General features: G+C 39.2%; 1 protein-coding gene across 1 annotated transcript in view; it reads right to left on the bottom strand.

Annotated features, from left to right (window-relative positions):
• The window catches only part of LOC106889924 (spectrin alpha chain, non-erythrocytic 1), a 44,714-nt gene that overhangs the window by 13,016 nt on the left and 18,667 nt on the right, over positions 1–13,031 (bottom strand). Inside the window, exons 15-29 of the mRNA XM_014945479.1 lie at positions 12,769–12,846; positions 12,453–12,608; positions 11,902–12,106; positions 11,586–11,767; positions 10,751–10,994; positions 10,072–10,194; positions 8,783–9,000; positions 7,921–8,013; positions 7,338–7,472; positions 6,706–6,854; positions 5,335–5,394; positions 2,877–3,075; positions 1,577–1,681; positions 768–791; positions 394–429 (exon numbers count right to left, since the gene is read on the bottom strand). Coding sequence (XP_014800965.1) covers positions 394–429; positions 768–791; positions 1,577–1,681; positions 2,877–3,075; positions 5,335–5,394; positions 6,706–6,854; positions 7,338–7,472; positions 7,921–8,013; positions 8,783–9,000; positions 10,072–10,194; positions 10,751–10,994; positions 11,586–11,767; positions 11,902–12,106; positions 12,453–12,608; positions 12,769–12,846 — 2,007 coding nt within the window. The remainder of the gene's footprint in view (positions 1–393; positions 430–767; positions 792–1,576; positions 1,682–2,876; positions 3,076–5,334; positions 5,395–6,705; positions 6,855–7,337; positions 7,473–7,920; positions 8,014–8,782; positions 9,001–10,071; positions 10,195–10,750; positions 10,995–11,585; positions 11,768–11,901; positions 12,107–12,452; positions 12,609–12,768; positions 12,847–13,031) is intronic.

A 13,031-nucleotide genomic window follows, 5' to 3' on the forward strand; every position in this document is an offset into this window, starting at 1 on the left:
AGCTGACATTGTTACTTGACTTCGCTCAGATGGCTTTTATTTTTAAAACCTATATGACATGTTCATATACTGAGAGAATCTGCATGTAAATATACAAAGGTGAATTCCTACTGAATGCTCAACAAATTTTCGTAAGATGCTCGTTGAAATAAACGAGCAATGTGAAATAAAAATCACTAACCCTAAATTGATACCAATTCAAACACCTGCTGAAACTAGTACAGCATTAAAATAAATATACAATAATCTTTTAAAAAAAGGGGGTGGGGGGGAGGGAGAGGGATAAAAAAAGGTTAAAAAGGGCATACGAGAAGGTGCACGGTCTAAAACACACGATAGGCTGTAGTTTTTGTTTTGCTTTCCTGTTGTGTGCTACTAAGTAACAACACCTACCTTCCAAGGAGAGGCTGTCTTAGAGTCAGTTTCATCCTGTTTGAAAATGTGAAGAAACAGCTTTAAATAGGAAGCAAAATCTAAAACTATCAGAATATACTAAAAATCTTTGAAAGTTTGCCATATTCAATCCTTAACAGAATAAATCAATTTTTACAAGGAAGTATTTCTGTCATTTTGGGTTATCCTGCTCTGCAGTGATTTGTGATGTGGGGTAGGACACTCAGGAAATAAAGGGATCAGAGAGAAGATAATCTTTTTATGTCCATTCAAAGTCACTATTGAGTTCCTTAATGGAAATGGACCACAATTATGGCTGAACTTCTACTTGTACAGCCCAAACCCGTTATAATCACCAGACTATCAACACTTACCCTGGGCATCATACCATAGACTTCCTGCAAAGGAAAAAGGACAAACAGAAACAACTTGTTATTTTCTAATAGAAAGTTTTCACTCTTTTTGAGAACATATGTTTGAGAACGTTTGAGAAATTGGTTACCAGCAGGTCATTAACCTCAATAAACAGTGCTCACACAACCTAAATGCGTAGCAGAAATTAGAGTTTGACTACTCAGCCATCTGCAACACATCATCCTAGGGCTCAGGAAATAAATAAGCTGCTTCAATACTGTGCTGGCACCAGATAGAATTATTTACAGAAATAGCACAAGTATGTGGAAAGCTGCAAAAAAATAGATATGTTATTAATAAAAAAAAAAAAAAACAAACCCAGACAACCCACAAAACTCCTCCACTGTAAAATGAGCTCTATTTTATTTCTCTTTCCCCTAGCATTCCTCACCATTTTTCCTGCAAAGAAATGAAGGCTGACATTTCAAATTTATATGAAGCAAAGCTAATGCATGGATTCTCTATGACTTTTAATGTTATTTTAAAGACTTTCAATTCATAAAAAAAGAAAATAAAAAAGCCCCAGATGGGGCAATTTGCTATAGCACTATTTAAAAAGAAACAACTCAAAGGGTACCCTTGTGGTGGCCATACTACAGAACAGACATTAAGTATCTCTGGTTAAAATACCAGCATTATCAGACCAGAGAGCAAAAATGAAAAGCTAGAATCTTGCAATGACACACAAAGTAGAAGACAACAGGCAAAAGACAGGAGAAAAACCTCTTTTGCTTCTCAAGAGGATTAGAGTAAGTCAGAAAAAGCAGACCTGTTGCTGTACTGCTTGCACTTCATCTGCCATCAACCCTTCTGACTCCAGGTCACTCGCAACCTTGTTTATGTCCTTCAGACGTGACTCGTTAGCTTTTAAATCCTGCAGAGAACAGTAAAATACCACAGCGTTAACATTCACAGAAGGAAAACATGTGGAACAAGCTGGCACACCAGGGGTGCCAAAAAGTAGATGGTTTGTGAACAGCAGGAATTCAGCACGTTTGACCTTCACAGTTCCCAGGGAACATACAATGCACCAGAGCCTATGCCAAGAAACCACAGCGACCGGAGCCGAGCATCAATGGATTAACAAAACACACTATCAGAGTTACTGTACACCAAGTTAATTAACAATTAGGAATGGGATAAACTTTTAAGCTGTCAAGTATACAACATTACCAATGAGAAGATCAAAAGCTATCATCCTTATTACTGCACGTATATGCTAAAAGGCCAACTTAAAAAGTAATTTAACTATGACACTTAAACGCTTCCAGCCAGAGAGACTTACAGTTAGCTTTCTACATGGCAGGAAGGGAACCTGGTTAAAAAAAAGTAATAGCAGAGAACTAGCACTTAAAATGTGTCACCTATTAAAATTTAATTTCAACCACCAGCTTATTTTAAAAGAACCCAAATCCAGTTAAGTGCTATCATCTTGCTATCAAGAAAGCATCAGCTTCTTTTAAAATAAGAACCCAAATCCAGTAAGTGCTATCATCTTGCTATCAAGAAAGCAATTTTTTCACACCTCATGCAAAATAAAAAAAACCCCATAATTAACTAGTATTGCAAACATAGGGAGAAAAAAAACAAAACTGAAAGCCTACCAGAATTTTGACACAGAGAATTATTTTTTCATATCTTGGGAATAAAAACCCTATAGATGGAAACGAAACCACATCTTTCCTTTCAACCAAAAGCAAGAGGAACATCTTAACTGAAGGTTATGCTTTGCACAAAATGAAATTCCTCCAAAGCTTGGCAGGTTCTATATTCGAATGTGTTGAAAGAAAGTTTCCGTTCTTTGGGAGCTGGGAAGCACGTAGCAACCAGGAGACTGTGACCAAACTGAAGACTTTTCACTGTGGGATTCTCTCTATCATCACAAACCAAAATTTAAAAAAAGTGTATATACTTTTTTATTTCCCAAATAAATATACCTTTTTATTTCCAAATCTATGTTTCCTTCTCAACTATGCTCAGCTATGAAAAACTATAACGGACGGATGAACAGAAAGCCTGAGGGGAGAGACCAAAACCAAACACACACATCATGCAGCATTACAACATACCTTCTGAAAATCATCAAATTTCTTCTGTAGCACCTCAACCTGCTCCAGGTCAGCACCCACTTCCTCATTTGTGAGTGCAGCTTCCTTCTCATTAATCCACTGTTGAAGCTCATTAGCTTCACGGAAAAGCATAAATTTTTTGCAGCTTTTTTCTAGCATGCCTTTACGTTTTTCTCCCAGCTCAAGAAGAGAGTGATACCTGGAACAAGGAGAAAAGGAAAGTGGGGGCCAGTCAGATTGGACCGAGCAGAATCACAGTAATTTACTGAGTTCTGGCATCACCAAAGACGAGGGAAATCCCCGCAGTCTACTCACTGGTCTTCCACAGAATGATCTACTTGCACGCGATCAGGTAAATGTAAACTACATGTGTCTCCCCTACGTGGGTACACACACCAAAATGAGACCTCCCACATGCAACACTTCACTGGGCAAAAGCAAACCCAAGTCACAGCTCAGGTGAAGGTAGGCTCTTAAGCTACAGCATTACCACAGGGCAAGAATGATCCCATAGGGTCTGACTTTGAGGCGTATTTTCCTATATCACATCAAGGTTGCCATCAGATTACGAAGACCCACTAATCTCTCAGCCATTGGACATAAATGGCTAGGTCTTACCCAGCCATTATTCAGTGCAAAATCTGCTGAATGTTTAGAAATAGGTGTTATTTCTTTGATGACACAACTATATTCAACTGGGAAATCCATAAACTCATTTCACTTACGCTGGTTTTATACCAGTTGAATTCCCAACAAGTTACTGGTCATTTACATTAGAATAAATGCAAAGTAGAACCTCCAAAATATTTAAATTGGTTTGAACAGGCAAATAAACCTCAAAAGACCAGCCTTGTATTTAAAGCCACAGGCAGACTGAGGTCTCCTATTTAATTCCTGGTAACCAACTAGACACAGACAATCCTACAAGACCTCTCCCAAGCTATTGCTGAAAAAAGCAAACAGTTCTACAGTCATTGATACTGAATTACAGATTTCTTTAGCAATGCATAATGACTGCTTTTAAAAAAACCTGCATTCAGAGAAGCCCCACCTTTAACAGCCATTCTTACTGTTACCCTATTTTAAGTCTTCTGGAAGATGAGATATTCCAGCTGCATCTGGATGCTTTTTTTATAGCCTGCATCAGATTGCACATTGGTCTACTACAGTGATCAACAGCAGCAACTGATTCCCATTATTAAGCCCCGAGGATATCCATTTTGATGTTATTAAATCAGATTACATAAAACACCACTGAGACACCTGCAGGGTCCTCAAGTGGGAAATGGCAGCCTTACAGTGTTTCTATTTCCCACACTGGAGCACGCAGGCAAATACTGAGGAATTACACCTCCCAGCTTGAAGAGTTCAATGAAGCAGCATTTTCCTAACCAGTAACTCAGAGCTGACCAAGTCTGTTGAGGAAAATCCTCGATACCTAGGCTGTAATGTCTTCACATCGAACTGACAATAAACTTTCCATGGAAATCAGTCTTTCCATGCAAGGAGAGACTTTGTGGTTTCCTGTCCATCCTGGTTTAAAGGCTGGACAGAAAGGAACTAGGAATCTTTCGTATTAGGTTTGAATGGAAACATTCTACCCTGACTTCAATGAGTTGCTGTGAGCAGGAAAACACTCCTGTGAAGCCTGGCCCGACCGCAGATGTTTGCCTCAGCGTAACATCCTAGGTATTAACTACTGGCCAGGCTCAGAGGGGATCTGGGGCAAATTCCCTTTAGAAGCAGACCTTCCCTCAAAGTTGCTTTGTAACATTTCAGAGATTAACGTAACACTTTCACTTTTGATTCTCTATAAAAAGACAGTGAGGCACAGCCAACTAACACTACTGCTTTGGATCTCCCAGCAACTTCCAAGACCATAAAGCAAACTTGGTTATTTTTTCCAGGGGATACGAACACAAGTTTGAAGATGAAATTCATGTTACAATAAAAAACAATCATCCTATAAACTAATGCTCTTTAACTACCAAGTGTGAACATTACTTTATATGATAAACTGTCATAACCCCACCCCTCTCAAACTCTAACATTCGTACGTGACGTAATTCTTGGTGTATATATTTTAGGTATATTTATATAAACAAACTAATATTTCTATCTGCACCTCAGAAAAGGCAAGAGATGCTTTTTAAAGAAAATAGTCTAGGTATCACTAAAGCCTAGGCTGGTGAGCAAAATCAGCATAATGGAAAATAACACCATCAACCAATTTAGCAGCAGAGAGGCGACCAACAAGATAAGCAGCTGGCTGGCTGGCTGTAAGAACACACGAAACACACACCACGACACTCATCTAGACTAAAATAATCCACATTGCAGAAATCGCTTCCTTCATGTCTCTTTGGAGCAGCTTTCCCAAAGAAAGAAACAAACAGTGGGAGAATGAACAGTGACAGTACAGAGACAGCATGGTTTAGAAAGGGCTAATCCTACTCACAGTTCTTCGACCTGTTTCATACGCAGAGATACACTGCCGACTTCCTTAGTTATGAGAGTCCTGCACAGACAGAGGGAGCACAGCAAATGCATGCAAAAAATTAGTCAGATTAACAAAAATAATGAAAGCAGCAGCTCCGTCCATGGGTTGTCTGTGGTAGGAGATGGTTAAGAGTTCACATTTAAATGGAGAAAATTAGGTGTCATTCAGAAGCAAACAAAGCAAATCAGACCAAGAGTACAATTCACATAAGGAAACCTCAGCAGTACAGTTGAACTCTCTCTATAAGGTCTCCTCGTTCCCTGGTCGTTGTGCCATGGAATTGTCAACTAAAGGGTGCCCCCCTCTCCTTGGCTCAAAAATAAGGCAGCCCTGTTCCAGTTCTTAAAAGGCAGCATGCAAACCCATAGAGAAAGTTATACATTATTAAAATCCTGCACAGCATGTCATAATTTTCCAGCATGCTTTCTTCTCACTGTTACAAGCTTTTTGGATTTGGTTTTTTCTTTCCTTTCTTAATTCTAGAGCTAAAGCTAGTAATTATTGTATGCCACTGTAATAACTGGTGATTCAAAACAACTGAGTGGGAAGAAATTCTCCCATAGAACAACAGCGTAGCTGCGCAAACAGATGGGAGTATGCACAAAACCTTCAGCTTTGGCTTCCAAGTGGCTTGATAAGATGAGCCAGTAGCTCACAGCTATCACCCCCAGCCCTTGCCTGAGCTAATCTACAACTACCATGTGCTTTAAGAGCTCATTACCAAGCAGTCATGCAGTCTTCTCTATTTGCAATGGCATTTTCCTCTTTTAAGGAAAAAAGAAGAAAAAAAAAGAGGGGGGGCATATTTCAGCCCATGTAATGGCAAGAAATAATGGCACAACAAAAGAAAGTAATGTGGTAGCACCAAAATAGTGGCAGCTCCTAAGAAGGTGACCTCCAGAGGCAGCCCTATATAGGGAGGGTACTGTACTTTATGTAACCAAATTTAAGAAAGCTTTTCAAAACAGATCACACACTCAGAAGTGACAACTACAAATACAAGAGCTGCTTAGGACAGATATAACTCACAAACAAGTTTAAGTTGTTAGGTACAACAACAAAAGGAACACATAAAATACTGGAGTCAGACAGCAAGTTGAGGTCTAGTGTCATGAGTTTTACAGTTAAAAAATGGGAAAAGCAACAAGAAAATTTAGAATAAGAACAAAACAACTCAATATGAGGCCCCTGGTAAAGGAGCCCCTTGTTTTGCTCCAATTAATTACTCCCTAGTGTAAGAGGCATCAATCTAAACTTCTGGCAGATGCGAGGCAAAGGCCAAGCCAGCAAATGCTGGATGGGTGTCATATCTCATCAGTTAGATCTTACTGGTTGTCAATTTGCTCCTGCCGCAATGCTATGCTGCCTTGCTCTTCCAGCAAATTCTCTCGGGATGCAGACTGGGCAGGATCTAGTTTTTTCACATAGGCAGCTGGTACAAAGCCCTGACGGTCATTAACTTCAACCTTCCACCAGTCCTGGAAAGTAGAAAAAAAAAACACAAGCAAGCTCTGTAAGGGAAGCACCAAGCATAAAGTATGCTGAGCAACCAGAAGCTGCAACTTAGAGCCTTCTATTAACACAAGAAGAGCAGTGATGCTCACGAGTTTGCTCTTTTTATGAAGATCATTTCAAACTGTCTCTTGAAGGCATCTAGGCCTTACTTCCATGTCTCCCCTTGTGTTTGGTCAAAAATTTCTCAACAGTGGGGAAGTAAGTTCTCTCACAGACACACACCCTATAGCATATGTTGTTTATTTAACTTTGAAAAGCTGGCAGCTATAGAGGAGTATGAGAAAGAGAGCTATGCTAAAGTGCTGAATGGGAACACGGACTGAATGTGCAAATTCTTTAACTTCTTTGAATACTCTTATTCAAAAGAAGAAAACCAAAAATGCTTCGCGGAACACACAACACCAAGGGAGCCAAGCAGCTCAGCAAATTTGAAGGCAAGAGCATACCTTGTTGGTGCTGTTGAGTAAGGTGAGGATATCTCCCTTTTTCATAGTCACCTCCCGGGGACTCTTCTCTTGGTAATCATAGAGTGCCAGAACAAGCTCTTTTCCAGTTTCATCGTCTGTGGGAGCAACTTGTTGCTAACAAAGAAGGAGCACAAGACAAATGAGTTGCTTCGTGTTTATTACAATCAACATAGTTGTCCTAAAAAACACTTCAGCCTTAGTTAAAGCTGCTGTATTACATTTATTTCAACAAGAAACATTTTAAGTAGTTGTCCTAAAAAATACTTCAGCCTTAGTTAAAGCTGCTGTATTGCTTTAAAATGTTTCTTGTTGAAATAAATGTAATGCAGATGGACTTAGTTTAGGTGCTGCCTGGGCTCAAACCCTGAAAACCACCACATTATACTTTTTTTCTTCCAAGGCAACACAGCTGCCTATTATGATTATAAAAACAGACCACTAAGTTTTTTTAGAAAATCAAGTAGAGTCTGCAATAAGGTCTCAAAACCAACTGTTATTAAGCTTTGTCTTTACCTTCTGCTGACCCAAGAATTTTAGCACCACAATTAGCATCTTTCCTTACCCTGCATGACTGGGCCTGTTCCCGTAACGCCTGTATGCTACTGCCGTAAGCGGAAAGATCAGACATCAAAGCTTCATGTTTCTTCAGAAGAGCCTGAAAGTGAAAGATAAAAACAGGTACACCTTAGCCATTTTACAAATACCATTCCGCTTAAAATATATACTTTGGCTCCATATGCAGGGAATGTGGGTTTTTCACAGCTGCCAGTCTTGTGACTCTCATGAGAATAACCACTGCTATTTATTCACAGCCTAGATAGCAGTCTGAATGCTTCTGGTGCTTTCCCTCTACCTTATCTCAGACACATTCTTTTGCTGTGACCAGGAATACCACGTATCACTCTGGAAATAGTGTTAAGTTTGAAAGTATGCCTTTAAACTGCACTTCACTTTGATGAAACGTCAGTCAACGGTGTCTGGGACTCGGTGTCTGGGACAACGGTGTTTGGCCACAGAACAATATTAGTAAAATAACTCTAGACAAAAAAATTACTTCCAGACCAGTGAACTGCTGAAAATCAGACTTGCACTGAAATGCAACAGCAAATGAGGAATTTGCTGCTATTAGTCTCATTATACTTTACAAAAACCCTATTAAAAATTTATTCAAATATAAAGTTTCTTGGTTTAGTATACTGAAGAAAAAATTTCACATGCATTGACTAGGACACAGAAAAAAAACAAAAAAAAAAAAACAAAAACAGGGTCATCTTTTGACCCAGAGCCAAAACTCAGCTTGATGCAAGAATCTTCTGCCTTTTTTCTTAAGAATCCTGAAATTAGCAGGGCTCCTTACTCTTTTACCACTGGACAAATCCTCCCTGTGTTTATGCAAAACTGATTGAAACAACTATCTCAAATACCTCAGCAGAGTCTTCATCTTTTCCATAGTCTGTGCTGCCTACAATGGGCTCCTTTTCCCTCATCCAGGATTCTGCCTCGTTAGCGTCAGCAAAATACTGCTGAGCCTGCAGGGAATCCTCTAAGTCTTGTCGACGCTGAGATGCTTTAGCTTTCAGAGAGTCCCATTTTTGGTTTAGCTCATTCAATTTGATTTTCACATCCTCAGCTGCAAAATGTCCTAGGTAACAGAAAGAGAGGGAACTGAAGGACTTAAGGAAACATAAATAATACACACTAAAAAATTACTTGTACTTCTTGAAAGTCACAGAAGTTAGATCTGTTTAAACCTATGTAGATTATTCTGAGTAGAATAATGAAAGCACAACTCAGCTTGTCCTTTTGCCTCCAACTGGAAGCTCTGTACCTGTCAATCAAACTGTACTAGGAACATTTGAATCATTAGGAACAAAACAAGCTGCACAGCAACATTTCCTGTCAATGGGGAAACAGGAAAGGTCTTTCCAGTGGCAGAGTTTTGATAACAAATATTATCTCAGACAGGTATTCCAAACCCTGCAATCAGAGGAATATTTTTAGTATTCTGGTGTTAAGAACACCCAGTCAGCTTGTCCTTTTGCCTCCAACTGGAAGCTCTGTACCTGTCAATCAAACTGTACTAGGAACATTTGAATCATTAGGAACAAAACAAGCTGCACAGCAACATTTCCTGTCAATGGGGAAACAGGAAAGGTCTTTCCAGTGGCAGAGTTTTGATAACAGACAAATATTATCTCAGACAGGCATTCTGAACCCTCCAATCAGGGGAATATTTTTTAGTATTCTGGTGTTAAGAACACCCAGTCGGAAATAAAGATACATGCTTATTTAAAAGCAGGAATGACTCTTATTGCCTTTGTGGAGGATCATCTCTCACATCATGATTATGTATCTCAGATACAAGCCTTTCACGGATTTGAAAATGGAGAATAAATATCATAGGCACAAAGCTGTTAAATACAGGGCTCTCATGTTTTTCAAGAACAGATGGAAATCTGTGAAAATCGTGACAGGTGCCCAGAAAGAAATCTATTTTTATTTTCAGGTGAATACTCCCAGAAAGAAGAAATAGAAGAAATCTATTTTTATTTTCAGGTGAATAACTAGAAGTTCACCCTGCCAGCAGGTACCTGTCTATTGCTTGGATAAAAACAGGCAGTAATTCTTAATTGTACAGGGACAGAGAACAAAGTCCAGCACTAAGACTTTTTGATTTCTGAAAGAAAAAGAATTAAAAAACATCAAGACATACCCTCTTCCACCATAGCATTTCCCTTCTGTGTGACTGCTTTAATGCGGGGCTCATGGCCTGCAATTTCTGCCTGCAAAGCCTGGTGCTTCTTTAGCAGATTCTGGACACCAATTAAGTCCTTGCCTGAAAGATACAAAATAGTTAATCAGCTAATTCAAAGCCATCAGACTTAACTAAAATTTCAAGGGAGCTGCAACCAGAGCTAGGGAAACTGGCACAATAAGTACTATCACAATAAAGACAAAACTTAACAAAAATTTCAAGGAAGCTGCAACCAGTGCTAGGCAAACCAGCACAATAAGTACTATCACAATAAAGACAAAGCACTCAGAAAGCTAAGTCACCCACTGGAATTGTAGAAGTGACATAACAGTTAAAGAACCACAGGTGATGGCAAATAATTAACTCCAGGCAATGTTAATTACAATTAACATTTTAGACATTTCCAGGGAATATTCAATGAAGAGAAAAGTTATAACAGAGCAATTCGGACATCTAAATCCTGGAGATATCAGGATGGTTAACAGTTAAAGAACGACAGGTGATGGATGGCAAGTAAGTAACTCCAGGCAATGTTAATTACAATAAACATTTTAGTAATTTCCAGGGAATATTCCATGAAGAGAAAAGTTAGAGCAATTTGGACATCTAAATCCTGGAGATATCAGGATGGACCAACCTCGGTTTGTTGAAGCTGCAATAGGTTCTTTTTCCCTAATCCAAGTCTCTTCATCCTCAATATCACGGAAAAGCTGCTGCAGGCGAAGAGAATCTGCAAGTTTCTGCTTGCGAGCAACCATAGGATCCTTCAGAGCTTCATAACGAGCTACTAAAGCTTCTTGTTTCTTCTTGATATTGTCAGCATCAAAGTGCCCAGCATCTTGGAACTGGCGTGCCTGGATGGTAATGCCATCTATACGATCCTAAAATTAATTCAGCAATAGCATTGTGTCACAATTTCTGTAAGATGGCTGTTGAGTGAAAACATTTTCAGGTCTTAGCTAGTAAGATATCGTGACAGATGAAGAGAACCTCAGCTGCACACTGCCAGCGCAGAAATTTTGGCAAGAGATCATCTGCAAACAAAGGAACCATTTGCTGGAAAGTTCTATATTTAAAAGCTGATCTGTTCTCCCTCCTCCAATTTCTTAAGAGTTACATGAAAACAAACCGAACAAGAACAAGCTGTTTGCAAATGGAGAGTCTAAGGAGGAATTATTTCCTATGCACATCTTTTTAAGTTGGTACTCACAGCACAAAACAATACTGTGTGCTGCTGCTGGGATAGTATGGAATCATTTTACTTTTCCAAAAGCTCATTCTTGTCAACGTCATGAGAAGATTGCTCTTCGAGACACATAGTTTATGTTTCAGTTCAAAATCATTTCTGATAAATAAACTGTAAACCCCAAAGCTACAAAAATTATGATAACACAGACCTGCTAAGGTCTCTGAAGTTAATACTTTTGAGTGAGCTGACCTAAAAGAGCAGAAAGAAAAATTATTTCTCTTACCTGATGGGCAGCAACATCTGCCTCTAGCAGGGCATGTTTCTTCTGAAGGTTCTGAACATTAGTAAGATCTTTTCCATAATCATCAGAAGCCAAGTGTCCCTCTACTTCATACAGCCACAGCTCAATGTCTTCCACATTGCGATTAAACTGCTGCTGCTGATTGGCTTCACGCAGTTTTATACCTGACCAAGACAGAGGGGCAGGAGGAAAAGAGGATTTCAGTTTTCCACTTCCTTTATCTTACTTCCTGCCTTCTCCCAGCTGAACTCCCTAGGAAAAAAAAAGAATTGCCCAAATTCTTCTGAGCAAGTTGTACCTTTGAGCTCAGTGGCCTCCAGAAGTTTTTTCCACAAGCTGATAACTTCATTCATACGAGCTGCCACTTCATCGGATGCGTAGTGATTGACATCGATCAGCTTCTGGCCAGCTTTCTCCAGTGCATCAATACGACTCTGGTTAGCAGAAAGCTCTGCTTCAAAAGCCTGATGTTTCTGAACTTTACCTTGCAAGTTTGATGGATCCTAGAGATGAAGAAAGAAAAGAACCTTTCAATCCAACATTAGCATCTATAAGACACTGAGGCATTTTAGAAATTAAACGATGTTCCGAGACATGTCAAGATGTCACCAGAGGATTTGATGCCAAAAATATGCCTTAAATCAGAATATTTAAGCTATTGAATAAGCATGATTAGAGCATGATGGTAAAAGCCCCTTGGGGTCAGGGAGAAATTACAATTCCTCCTTTTGGCATTAATACTGCCTACTATCAGCAACATTTTGGCTGACACTGCTTCATATCATTAGACTGACTACATTAAGCCCAGTATTGCCTTAAATTTATTCTAAGATTCGTCTTTATGTTTACCTTGTATGCCTCATCTGTTGCAGTTTTCATTTTTTCATTAACCCAACTCTTCAGCTCATCAGAGTCTCGGAAAAACTGCTGCAGATGGAAAGAATCTGCCAGTTGAGCACGGCGGTACATGGCTCTTTCATGAAGGGCATTTCGGCGGCTCAGCAGCTGAAGAAAAAGTAAAGGTTTTTAAATTCCTCAAGCTTATAAGAACCATCACCGCATCTGTACTTCTGGGAGAGCTCCGCTGACTTATCCTATACCATTTAAAATAATAAAGCAGGACAAGATTTAAAGTCTACAGTCCAAATCTATTTCAGATACTTACAGCATCTCTGCGTGTAGCAACATCATCCATGGCATAATGGTTGTTCTGAATCAATTTAGTAGCAAACTCATCCAATGCCTAAAGAGAAAACAGTTTTCCATTTATTTGGTGTAGTAAAAATTGTCTGTGCAAGTTTACTTAGTAGATTAATTCTCAAAAGTCTACCACAATAAAACTAACAGAAAGTCATCAAGATAGGTGTTGTTACATCCTTTTCTATCTGTATTGTCATCTTGTGTATGGAAGGAGTGCAGATTCTTGAC

The sequence above is a fragment of the Calidris pugnax genome, unplaced genomic scaffold (genome assembly GCF_001431845.1).
Source record: "Calidris pugnax isolate Ruff unplaced genomic scaffold, ASM143184v1 scaffold22, whole genome shotgun sequence".
NCBI classification, from domain to species: Eukaryota; Metazoa; Chordata; class Aves; order Charadriiformes; family Scolopacidae; genus Calidris; species Calidris pugnax.